Source organism: Podarcis vaucheri (assembly GCF_965113315.1).
Source record: "Podarcis vaucheri genome assembly, chromosome: 2".
Lineage (NCBI taxonomy): Eukaryota > Metazoa > Chordata > Lepidosauria > Squamata > Lacertidae > Podarcis > Podarcis vaucheri.
The window spans coordinates 77763606-77777203 of NC_138760.1; the positions used below are offsets into that span (position 1 = coordinate 77763606).

General features: G+C 41.4%; 1 protein-coding gene across 5 annotated transcripts in view; it reads right to left on the minus strand.

Moving 5' to 3' along the window:
- Window positions 1-13598, minus strand: part of CACNA2D2 (calcium voltage-gated channel auxiliary subunit alpha2delta 2) — a 577811-nt gene that overhangs the window by 548042 nt on the left and 16171 nt on the right. For 3 of the 5 annotated variants that reach the window (XR_014217283.1, XM_082214491.1, XM_082214490.1), the window contains exon 2: window positions 6361-6414. The exons of the other annotated variants lie outside the window; for them this stretch is intronic. Coding sequence is in view for 2 of the 3 variants with exons in the window: in XM_082214491.1 (XP_082070617.1) it covers window positions 6361-6414 (54 nt within the window). In the remaining variant the exon portion in view is untranslated. The remainder of the gene's footprint in view (window positions 1-6360; window positions 6415-13598) is intronic. 5 annotated transcript variants of the gene reach the window in all.

A 13598-nucleotide genomic window follows, 5' to 3' on the forward strand; every position in this document is an offset into this window, starting at 1 on the left:
TCCAGAGGAAGAATATAGGTATCCATATTCTAGTTTGGATTTTCCATTTTTTTAGTTAGTCAAGTTAATGTATATGCCACCTTTTCAGAATGAGCTTAATAATAAATTCAACATTACAAGTACACAAGCATTGGACAAAATGAAAATTTGCAGGCCATAAATGAATAAAACTGGAGGGAGAGAGGTCTTCTCAGCAGGCTAGATGATTTACAACTGGCTTCCTCACCTCTACCCCAGAGAAGGCAGACATCAAGAAAAGGAAAGTGTTGTGAGAATGAATCCTCTTCTCCAGCGTCCAGGAAGTTCCAGCGGCTGGTGCTGGCCTCACTAAAATGCTGATGAATTTTTCATTAGCGGTTTCTTTGTGTCAAAAAAATAAATAAATCACAAACTGATGTGAAAAGGTGGAGAACAAAAGTTAAGATTGGGGAAAGTGAGAAAACGAGAGAAAATGAAACTGATAGATTCACCCATCCCTAGTCATCACTTGATGGCTCTTTTTCACTACCAATTTCTCCCTCTCTCTCTCTCTTGGCAGAAAGTCCACATGACTGGCGGAATTTGAAGGGAAAGAAGAGACAGCATTTCTGGAACAACAATGATTACAAATTCTATTAAAAATTTAGAAATGCCGTTTGCAATCTGGCAAAGGATAAAGAATTACTGTTTGAAAGGTCCAATTTTGAAGACTCAGAATGCTGCTGGAACTGTGAAACACAGATGTAAAAGCAGAGGAATGTGGAATTTTTTTTTTAGAAAAGTGAAATGACAGAGAGAGCACATAATAGTCTGAAAACCTCATGCAATGCTTTATAGTGGCTTGCTGCTGTGCTCTGGGCCCTCCCGGGTAGTTCCAATATCAAGGGAAATAGGGGCAACTGTGTGGTGGTGCAGTACTCTCAGAGAACATTAAAATGATGCTCCATGAATTCAAAAGGAGTGGGAATAATGGTTAGTAGATGAAAGCAAGCAGAAAACAGTCCAAAATTGAACCAGCATTTGCTCCTGGTCTAGAGAGCTGTGGCTGGCACTTCAGAAGGTTGAGTGCTTCATGGTACACAGTGAGGCAAATAAAAGGTTGGGTCACCCAGCTGACTCCATGAGCAGTGGCAAACATCTCAGAAGTTGGCAGGTAGTTTACAGAAGGGAAGAGAACTTCTTGATGCTGCAGTTAACCTGAGAAACAAATTGAAGAGAAGGGGGCATAAAGAACGGATGTACACTACTTTTCTCAGGTTAGGACAGACATTTGTGTCTGTAATATTTATGCTGCCACCTTAAGTTAAATGTATATTATGCTCTTTTTGTTCCATGTGTCTTCCATTGTCTCCTGAGACAGACGGATGCCAACCATTGTTCTACATATGTCATTCATAAGCCATATTGAGAGGACTTTTGTCTTTAAAGGCAGTATAACAATATTTTAAACAAACAGTCCTGCCCAAAATCTGGGTTAACCCTTCCCCACACCACATACAACTCAACTTCTTCTATTATGCACATAATGTACTGTTTTGTAAAATACAGCCAAAAGAAAGGGTATTCCGATGCAGGCTTAATGTCGGGGAACACTCTTATTACAAAATGTGCAAGCCAGCAACAGCTTATTCAGCATTTGAAGAAGAAGTTCCACGTGGTATTCTTCATTATTGCCTCTCTCTTTTTGCTCAGCAGCTTCTGTGGTTCCTGGAATCTAAGCAAAAAGGGGGAGAACTGAAGAAGGTGCACTTGTTCCACCCAATCATAATAGTGGGAACAGGGAGAGAGAGAAGTGGTGTGTGTGTGTGTGTGTGTGTCATTAATCGCTTGAATCATCTATGGAATTACAGCTGGATGAAAACAAGGAAATTGGGGTCAGACATATTTAGAAGTCTGCCATCCTCAGCTTCTTGTGTTAATAGTGACATATCCAGGCAAAGAAAGAGAAACCCAATAGCCAGGGCTCCCAGGTACCTTGAAAGACAACAAGCTAACAATCACACCTGCACTGAATGACCAATAGCATTGGCTGTGACATAGGATTCTATTTCATTCAATGGCCAAAACCAAGCTAAACAACTTTCTCCATGCTAGCATACTGTACTTCACATTAACTGTTCATGTGTATGTGTGTGCTGAGCACATGCAGGAGCATCATATCTCACATCTGAGTTTGCGGTTTTTTATTAGATCACAACTATTGCCATCCTAATACAAAGTGTACACTCACACCCTCAAAGGAGTAACAAATTCACAGTGTAATCACAGTGAACATGTGCAATTAAACCAGTTGCAAAGATGCAAAGCAATAATGGGATGCAACTAGGAGGGGGGTGAATTGGTGTCCATGCTACTTTCTAAGGTGTGCATTGATAACTTTGTTCTGTCCCATTTCCACATTAATTCATGAAAATACTTGTTTAATATGAAAAAAAAGATTTATAGGCATGTGTTTTCTCAAAATACTCATTATTTTTAAACATATTTTATCTCAGCTTTTCTGTCAGGAACTGCTTCAGAACATTCCAGAAGTGTATAAGCTGGCAGGTAACTACATTCTGATCTGCATATTAGTCTGTGAGGTGAGAATAAGGTCAGTTCATATCAGTTTTTTCAAAGACTGAATTCCTCAAGCATCCCTACATGCACCATGGGAGATTTGCCATGACATTCCATTTTACTCAGTGTTGCAGAGAATAAGATGCAGAAGGCATTCTAATTCATTTCTGTTTCCAGTGCCTCCTCCCTGACTCATGCTGTGTATGATTGGGGCAAAGATGCATGCAGACAGTAATTCACTAAGCTGATATGTGTTGGCCAATCCTATAGGGAAAGTCCCACTGTGTTCAATGGGGCTTATTCCCCAGGAAGGTTTGCATAGTGTTGCAGCCTTGCTTTTTATTTAACCCATTTCTATGAAGGAAAACGTTTTTCAATATTCACACACCTCACCACTATTGCATTATACTTAAGCAAATGTGATATCCACTTCAATGTTCCTTCCCAGCATCATCATGCTGTTTAGGCAACAAGGTCAAAGCTGAAGTTGGTTTGGCCTTTTTAAATTGCTTCATTTTGTCCCATATAACACAGGCACGGAACCAGTCACAAGGTGTAGTGTGAGGCAAGACTATCATTGTATACCATGCTATAAATTCAATGCATCAGTTCTATAAATCCACAAAAGCAATAAGATTGTGAGCATGGATGAAGCACCATCAGTGTGTATGTACCAACATGATGAACCATGAAGCTTTCCCAAGTTTCCTGGGAAGTGAACTCAGTAAGCACAGACCACAAATAAGTAGGACCAGGCGAGTCTGCCCATCTGAACTAATAAGTGAGGAGGCCACAACTGTATAGTACTTACTATCTGAAAAGAATTCACTATCCATTTCAGTTGCAACTCACTCAGAACCTTTGCATGCCTCAATGTGAGTCAGTGGCAGAAGCTTATTTCAAAGCTTCCATCTATGCATTATTTTGTATTCTTATGAGGACAGAGTGGTTGAAAAGATGCCATCTCCTCTGAACTCTCGGGATAAGAAAGACTGGGGGCTCTAGGATAGCACATCTAATGGAAGCTCAGCAAGAAGCTTGAATTATTAAGGCACTAGACTGTTTGTTTGTTCTGTGTATAATCTGTAATTCTCTCGGGAGGTGGAAGAGGAACAGAAGGGTCATCACAGAAAGGAACAGCATGAGAAAGCTAAGTAATCCGGAAGAACAGCCCAGTTACTACTAAGATAGGGCCTGGGAATTTATTGTCTCAGAAAAGATAGGAACACAGAAGCCGCTTCTTGCAGAGCTAGCCAAGAGACAGAGCTGGCACTGAAAGAGCTGGCAAAAGCTCAGAAGTCGTGGCAATGCCTGGCAGATGATACTACTTTCTTAATCATTCTGCTGGTCAGCTCTTTTGCACATCTATAATGATGTCTGTAACTGTGGCAACAAAAAGTTACATGGTGATGCAATTGTTATAAAAGACAACCTGGCTGCTTGCATGATGCAGTCAACAGAGAGAAAAACTGGGAATGCAGCACATAAACTGGAGGTGATACCAAGAAGAAGAAGAAGAAGAAGGAGGAGGAGGAGGAGGAGGAGGAGGGAGTCTGTGTTTCTTCTTGAGGAGCAAAAGAGGAAAAGGATAGTTGCAAGATGGAGATGGAATATCACAGCACAGAACTTACCAAAGCATGAGATGGTTTTCATTAAAACAAACAAACAAACAAACAGAATCAAGTTTAATGTTTAACTAATTAATTAATTTTTACATTTTAAAGTGCAGTGAAACCTATGCAAATGTTTAGGTGTCAGTTTGATAAAGATACAAAATAGATCTTGGGCACAGAAGGAGTTTCTGGTGTACAGAATGGGACTTCTGCAATACTGATAGCCCCTGTCCAGCACTCCCTTGCTGTTCTGAACACACCCAGCCAAGGAAGGCAAATGACTGAAAGTTAATTCTTTATTGAAGAAAACACACCCTTACAGCAGCTCCTAAAGTACACCAGATACAAACACACTTCCAGCATCTACATAGCTGGCTTTAACTTTTTCTGGTTTGTGCTTGACAGAGTTGATGCAGCAGCAAGACCATGCCCACCTCCAGGGCTTTTGTTCCCCTGTCTGATGGAGTAGATGCATGCAACCTGAGACTTCTCCTGTACCTACCCTGTGCTTCCCTCTTCAAGCCCCTGCTGGTTCTAGGAGACAGCTGAGTAGGGTACAGGGGGGATTTGGCTGACCTGCCCCTCATATGAACAGCCTCTTCCTCCACTTCAGACACATCCTGTGTCCCCCACCTTCATCTCTGACTGCTCGGATCTTTCCTGCTCCTTCCACCCTGGCTCCTGCCTTGTGGGTAGCACCAAACCCACATAAGTAGCTGGCCCTCTTTCCTATGTCAGCCTCCAGCTCCCCTGCCTCTGTCACACACCTGTCAGAGCCCTGCCAGTCCCAGGCATTGGTGCTCTAAAAACTTCTCTTCTTCCTTTGCCTTTATTACAGCAGATCCAGCTTTTGTAAAGTTAGGAAAATATTTCAAGGATCTGGAATAACATGGGCAAAAGAGTAAGAAGGATATTTCATTGATATGACATTATGCAGCTTTTGAAAAATTAGCATAACTGATGCTTATTGCAGAACTAGGGAATTCTACTACAGAATTTAAACCTTGGTGACTATGCAATGATGCACAAACACTGCCATATTGCATAGCTGTCAATGTTTCCCTTTTTAAAAGGGAAATTCCCTTATTCCGAATAGGATTCCTCGCAAGAAAAGGGAAAAGTTGACAGCTATGCATATCGGAATATAACCCATCCCTGGTGAAATAGGAGAATTGGTAGCATACCTATCTCTCCTTACTTAGAACCCCCAATATACCCATGATCACTACAGCAGGTTACAAGATTATAGCAACTCATTGGTCACTGTCAGTTTTCAAGTCTCTTTAAAGTCTGCTTATACAAGAAACAAGCACACAAACACATAAGAAACAACTCAGTAGCACTTCCAGCCAGTGAGACTACCTGAGCCTCCAGTGACAAAGCTGGATCTGTCGAGTAAACTGCTCCTTCAGGGAGAGTACAGTTCCACCTAGGGTTGGCAGCTGAGCAGTTTACTCGACATGGGAGCAGTTTACTCGACATGGGAACAGCTGAGCAGCTGAGCAGTTTACTCGACATGGGAACGACTCACCAACAGTGCCTCCATCTTGCCAGGACCCAAGTGGTTTTCAGGCTAGCATCACTCTATGGTGGCTGTCTTTCAAAAACTTTTTATACAGAGGGGGAAAGATATCTCTTGCCAACTTCCGCTTTTTAGGCACAAAATTGGCCATGTGCAAGGACACATGGAGGTAGACATACTTCAGCTAACTTGGCATGGAGCATCTCAAGTAGTTACTTAGACTTCAAAATGCAAACCTCCTCCAAAGGCTGAAAGATATTCTGTGTGTAAAAAGGCTAGCAGCAAGAGAGAACTGAAGAAGACATTTAAGTACAAATTTCAAAGCAGTGGCTTCTTGCATGTGTTCGGTATATGGTTTCAGCAGTCTTCTGGCCATTTTAAGTGACTGGGTTGTATAAGCTTCCAGTTACATTAACCCACTGGCTGTGTTGTGCTAGTTTGCTTCTTCCCCCCTCCCCGCTTACATATCATATATTCCTGGGATACTGAGTGCCAACCTGCTTGATGTGTCCTTTGTTAATCTACCAACTGCTCTCCCCACTACCGCTTCCCTGAAAAAAGTTTCTGGCTCCTAAGAACAGCATCATTAAGAGAGGGTGGTATAATCATAGTTATTATAAAGCACTTAGCAATGTTCACTCAGTTCTCTCGATAGCCAAGCATGCAGAACCCTGTCATTTTACATACAGGGTACTTTGTTCCAAGGAGAAGACTGTAGGATTGCTACTTTCCAGAAAGTGACTGTGGAGAGAGAGAAGGGGGGGGGGGAGAAAAACAACTTGCTGGATATTTTGCTATTAGATCATTGCAATTTATGTCAGGACTATGGAATCTCTGCATTATGTAAGTTAGCATTTAATATCATTTTAGAGAAATTAGTGTTTATCACCTCACCATCCTCCAGCATGGTAAAAGGTGGTGGGGGTGGGTTGTTAAAATTTTCAGTTTACTTTGCTCTCAACTTGGGCAAGTTTCTCACCTTCAAAGTAAATGCAAACAAACAAACAAAAATGGCCTGTCCCCAAGTAGGACTGTGAGCACAACAGAAACCAAGCTTAGCCCATCATACCTGGCAAATAACTGGACAAAACCAGATACACAGAAGCCCAGAATGCTAATTTTTAAAGGGATTCCAAGGATCAGGCAGCTTAGAGAACAGCCTGTCCTCCATATGGGTGGATTTTAGCCAAAGCGGGCCCACATAATTTGGTGCCTATATCCAAATGGAACATGCCAAACAAGAATAGCACACTGTTCCATCTAAACCATTTTCTTGCTTCCCACAATAGCCAACAATGGAGAGACATGATTCTTCTCCTTTTGTCCCAGAGGAATGCTGATGTTGTACATAGATAACAGGATGAGGATCTTGTGGATACAGATGGCTCTTTTCCAGAATCCATTCACTATGGAAATATGCATGGTGCTCAGCAATCTCAACGTTAGAATGGTCACTCCCATTTTTGGGAAGACCAAACACTAAAATAAAGAGTGCTGTGGCACCTGGGAAACTATCTGATTTAGGCTAATTTGAGGGGAAATTCCCATTGAACCCAGGAGGACTAATTTTTGCTTAGGATTGCACTGTTACAGTGGCATAAAGAACTGAGGTGTGTTGCATCAGATACATTAATCAGGTTGAGTTTGTGGTAGGTGTGCACCGTACTGGCCTGAATATAGGTCTCACTTTTTTTCCAAATTCTGACTGTGAAAACTTTAAGTGTGGCTTAAATTCGCAACCTTACAAAAACTGGCTTTTATGATATCGCTGCTGAAACAGACATACAGTAAAACAGAATGGGTGTGAGTGCCTGTGGAATTTTATTTTATTTTATTAATTTTTTATTAGGAATTTAAACAAAACATATTATCTTAAACACATCCTTAATTCCCCCATTTCCCCCCTCCCCTCCCTCCCATAAAACAACCCACCCTCCACACCCCACCCCTGACTTCCCTCAGTTCCAATCTCTGGTTTCTCTATAAAAGCTATTCTCTGCATGTTACAAAGTTGTATGGATCCTTAATTTGTCTAACTGGTTGTTATCAATAAAAAGTTTGGGAGTGTTTATTCAAAATAGTGCCTGTGGAATTTTAAGGGAGAGGCTTATATTGGGGCATTGTCTTTTTTTTCTTCCCCCCCCCCCCGAATTTTAAAGATGCAGCTTATATTTCGGTGTGGCTTATATTGGGGCCAATACGGTATATGTACAGAATAACATGAAGGAAAACCATAAAAATGGGAATAAGATAGAACGAGAATGCATAAAAGAGAAGCCAGTGCTCTAAATATGAAACTATAAAGTTTCCCAGGCACAAAACCATGAATATTGCACAGTTGCCATAGATGTGAGGGGAAACATATTTTGTAGTAAAAGCCACCTATAAGACTGATTCAAACTCTATGAGAAACAGTACCTCTAAAGACAGCTTAAGCCAAATGTTGTGTGGATTGCCAGGATGCACCTGCTCACTATTCATTCTTGACATCAGGCCAACATGGGTAAATTGATTTGAAGCTGGAAAGAACAAGCTAAAGGATCATTCCAGCTGCATCTCTTGTTGGTCTTCTAGCAAAATTGCTTACATTAAAACAGTCTCTAAAAATGAGACCAGCAGACCGTTGCATAAATGATGTGACGTTACAAAACATGCTTAAGGAAAACTTACAGATGAACCAAGTTGCTTCCTGTTGTATCTCCAACAATGCTTGTATGGTTTTGGTTTTTGTAGGTCCAAATGATCGGAGAATGTGACCCTTTCATATATATTTTTATCTTTGAGAATCCCCACTTCTTGGAAGGAAAGGGGACCTTGCTCTTCATAATGGAAAAAACAAAAACAAAACCCTGCTGATCACTACCTTGCAATCATGACATGTCTTCCTTGGATCCAATCAATGCCAACAGACACTTGTGCACGCATATGCATAAATTAGATATAAGTTGTTAACACTACGTGTAAGCGAGACACGCACTTCTGTTGTGCAAATAAAGGGGGGGGGAATAATCTATTGAAAAGTGGTGCCCCTCTAGATGTTGGTTAACACCCATCAGCCCCAGCCAGCATGGGCAAAAAAGTAGAGTACGATTTGCAAATCTGTACTGTTAGATATAATTATTTCAAAATTCTCTCTCTCTCTCTCTCTCTCTCTCTCACACACACACACACACACACACACACAATCTCAGTATTGCTTAAGATGAAGGTAGTAAATGGCCACAGTGACAAATGCTTACCACAATGTAACCATCCCTCAAACTTATGAAGCTGTGGAGTCTCCAAGCAGCCCTACCAGCTGGGCAGAGAAAACTGGAAAGGAAAAGAACTTCCAGAAAAGGAAATTTCTTCCTCTTATTGGCCACTGGTCCACCCCACTATCACTCACCCTCATACAGTCCCACCCCCCCATGCATATATGCATATGTGTGCACAAGCACACACACACCAAATGCTCCACAGGCATGAACTCAATCAAGAAGAAAAGGGGATTGGCAGGTGCAGGAAAATCCTTCCTTTTCCCAGAGTTTTGCTCCAACTCCAGCCACATTTCCACTCCTAGCTTCCTGTCTGCTGCATTCTCCCCCTCTTTGTGAGAGGTGGAGATAGTAGAATTTGGATAATGGCCATAGCTATTTGTTTTCAAAAACCTGACTGCTTCAATCTGCTCTAGTCACACTTTTTTTGAAAAGCTATTTATAAGTGACTTATTGTGCCAGAAGGTGGATTCATCCAGCTGCAAGCAATGCAATGTGGATATACAATATCAATACCCCAGCATGCATGTGTGGATGCACATCTGATGTACACAAGTAGTTCCTGATTCAGTAAGCGATACATGCATACTTATTTGGATGTTACCAGCTGTATTGGGACAGATATCTGGGAAAGTATATGGAATTCATTTGAACAAGAGGTAGTGATGGCCACAAACAGGGCACTAGGTTCCCATGGAAAGGAATGAGAGGCTGAACAGAAGACCCATGGATTCCTCTTGAGGTACTGAGGATAAGTCATTCAGCAGTACTAGCTGCTGCCAGTGTCACATCCCCTCCCCATTGCCAACTCACTTTGCAGCTCAAGAAGTAGTGAGATGACAGGAAAGGAAAGGAAAGGAAAGGAAAGGAAAGGAAAGGAAAGGAAAGGAAAGGAAAGGAAAGGAAAGGAAAGGAAAGGAAAGGAAAGGAAAGGAAAGGAAGATCTGCAGTCTCTCTTCTATTATGCAGAATGCATCAATTTGCTTCACTGAATAACTGCCCCTTCTATCTAGTCTCCACATGACTGCTGGTGTCTTTCAAAATTGACATCTACTAGTTTTTAATCATAGTAGTCCTCATAGGCATAACTCCTAGGGGCTGAGGCATTCCCTCCCATGTATTTTTGGAGGGGCCCAGGCCCCTTCAATTTTCAGAGGATGTTCAGCTTTGCCCCCTGGCTTTTTGCACAGTTGTGCATGCAACGTCACATTGGGCCCCTTCCATCCTCTGGAGAAGCTGGTAGTCCTCATACCACATTAATGTTTTCCAAAAGATCCAAGAGCTTTTTGTTGTTCTTCATCACACCACTGCTTTCCTTGTCCCTTTCTCTCTCTTATAGCTCTTTTCTAGTTGTACATGTTTCCCTCCTCACTTCCCCAGTACATTTATTAATGCTACAAGCACAGGGAAGTCAATGGGGAAATGGCTGCAGACAGAAAGAAGGCCTGGTTTGTACAGTCACATAGGAGCATTATAAAGAAAAGAAAAGAAGTCTGGTCAATGTGCTACGTGTACAGAACTGCTGTTTTCTTGACTCATAAATCACTCCCATGGGGGGAAAGCTCTTAATGCCACAGAATTTAGAACCGTAAGCATACGTGATTTGACTTAAATTACGGAACTTCACTCCCTTTCAGATCATCACATTTTTCTAAAAATAAAATAAAAGCTTTACCAGATTCTGAATAATATCATGACTTCTTAAAACTGGGAAGTTAACACGAACACACTTTTATAAAGACCATTTCAGTCTGAAAACATTAGCTTATATTGGCAGTATCTGTTCTGGAATTGATTGTGCCAGAAGCTGAATGATCAATGCTGCCATTTAAGTAAAATGAGAATGGGGTTTTGGAGGAAGGAGAGAGCGTGTTCTGCTCCCTCTGCTTTCCTCCCTTGCAGCCAACAGTGACTCAGACTCCTCCCCCTCCAAGCCAGTGATTCAGACTCCTCCTTCCTTCAGCTAGGGTGAGTAATTGGCTGCAATCAAGGACCAGAAAAGGGAGAGGAGAAAGGGAAAAGTGACTATGTTGTACCTATTGGGTATATATATGATTATGAAAGTAACTGTGAAAGACTGCAGGATCAGGAGCAAAGTGAGATGATCCAAAACCAGAACCATGATTCAGGCACTGGAATCCAGACAGAGAGTTGAGAAAAGGCAATAAATTCTGCAGAGGGGCCCATGCATAGGCAGGGGGCCATGGGTGCTCCAGCCCCCACAACATTCCCCATGATAGGGCTGGGCACCCACAAAGGTTTGTGTCAGGGTCACGCACTCTAGGGTGGGGGGTGGCCATGAGAATGCTGCCTCAGCAGGAGCCTTGGGTGGCACTGCCCAGCCGAGGAGATTGGTGGCAACGCTGCACTGTGATGAACAATAACCATTAGCCACACTCATGTAACTTGTGTCATTTGTGCTATGGGAAGCTCTGAATTTGGGACTGGAGGGTGGGTGGTGCATTTTTACCTCTGCTGGTTGAGGTAGTGGGGATAACCTTTCTTAGTGGGTCTTAGTTGATGATACAATCACACTGTGAGCCAGGTAATGCAGAGTTAAAGCTACATAATTTGGAAAACTGTGAGCTAATTCGTGTGATAATCTGAGAAAAAAACTCAAATTTGTTCTGCAAATTTATTAAAGACTCTAGATCCAATGTATCTATTAGGAGCAAACTGATTTTCTTTGAAGACAGATTCTTAAAACATAGTTCTTTGCTTCCTCTTTCCTAGTAGATTAAACACGCATACACAGACAAAACAAGGATAATTTGTTTCTATTTTTAGTGCTAACACTTTCTTTAAATTAATAAAACCAAACAAACCTTTCTTTTTAGAGAGCCCAAACACCTTGTTCAGATAATATTCTGAGGTTTCTCTTTGTTTTCGAGAAGACAAAACAGATTCTTAATATGGTCCTTTCATGATGGTTCGTATGACATCATCAACCCTTTCTATTTAGAATAATGACTTCTTCCACACGCCAAGAGATTTGAAATTACCTGTGAAATATATTTCCCTAGGCACAGGCTCAAGAAGCATGTAAATTACCCAGCTTAATGGCCTCTGGAATTTCTGCCTCTCTCTCTTCCTCTCTCAGTCACACATTCTCACACAAATCAGATATGTTCAGAAAATATCATTGGATCCATGCTAAGAACCAGGTGAGTATTTGATGGGGGATAACAGTTGTAAGACTCAAGTTTCCCCAGGAAAACTCTGGCTCCCTACGAGGCTAACATAAACACATCTAGCCTCTTAAAAAGAGAAGGATAACCAGATAGGAAATAGAACCATCATTGGCATAAACTGTGTTTCTTTAAAAACACTTCCTGAGGGGTGTGTGGGGCTAGCCATATTTTACACAGTGTGCAAACAGCCCAATGTAAATAGCTTATGTTGCACAATTCATTTAATTTACATGATCCTAATATTACAGAATGTTAAATAACACAATATGTAGCCTCGCTCTTCTTAGCTGCATAATGAAAGAGATTGTGCTGAACTCTATTGGCCATTTTAATTTGGTGATTAGTAGGAACTCTCTGTGTGTACCCCAATAATACGGTGAATTGGGGTGATTTGAATCATGATCTTATGTTCCAGAGTTGATTGCACCTAAAAAGGCATCTTGAGGCACACCGGGAACCTCCCAAGCTTTCACATTGCTCTGTGGTCTCAGTTTTTCCAAAAAGTTGCCTCCTTTCTTTTCTAAGAAACAAAACCAAACTGACTGGGAAAAGGCCCACAGGTTGAGTGTTGAGGGGAGGGGGAATTTTGATGGCTATGTCCAGTTTTTAATCACAGTGAATCATATTCTGAAGTCACTCCACTCATGGCGATCTGGGGGAGAGATACTCAAAAAAAAATTTTTTCTTCTTCTTCTTCACATAGGTCATAATTCTTCCCCACATTTTGACTGTGAGAGCAGGGTGCAGGTGGCTGACTTAGACTACTGGGGTGGCCTTTTTCTTCTCGAATTGTTTTTCCCCCAACAGTTAAAAATCAGCTCACTGAAATTTGGCAGCCTTCATCCATTTAAAGAGGGCAGCCATGCCTGCAAGTTGCATCTAATTTTGGCAGAATTTTCTTTAAGGTAAAAAAAAAATCTTTAAAAAATAAATAAACTGCATGAATACTCCAGATGGATCTGCCTGAAATTTGGTAGGCTTAATCCACATGGGGGAGGGGGCTCAATTGTCTGCAAATTTCATCCACTTAAGTGAAAAGAGAAGAAAAGGTTGGTTTTAGATTCCCGGTGATAGTCAATGAAGATGAAACAGAGGTTCATATTTAATAGATTGGGTTTCAACCCAAATAAGAAATCAAATTGGAATTATATGGAGTTAATCCAGAAAATGTCAAAACTTTCTCAGTTTATAATTCCATTAACTAGATTGTGACAGTGTTCAAACTCCCATTGTTCTAAGCACATTTTATGACAAGGAATTTCATTAGTGTGAGGAGTTTCTGAGCTCTGGGCGCAGTACTGCGCCTAAGATTTCAGATTAAAACTGCAGAGTGGAAGGAAAGGAGGACATTTTTTTGCCTTCCCACTTCCAGCTATTCTCTGAAGACTGGAGAAGAGACCCTCTTAAGAATATTAGGGGGGTGGGCAGGGGAAGCATTAGACCATATGAAAAATGAACATAATATTGTAGCTACAGT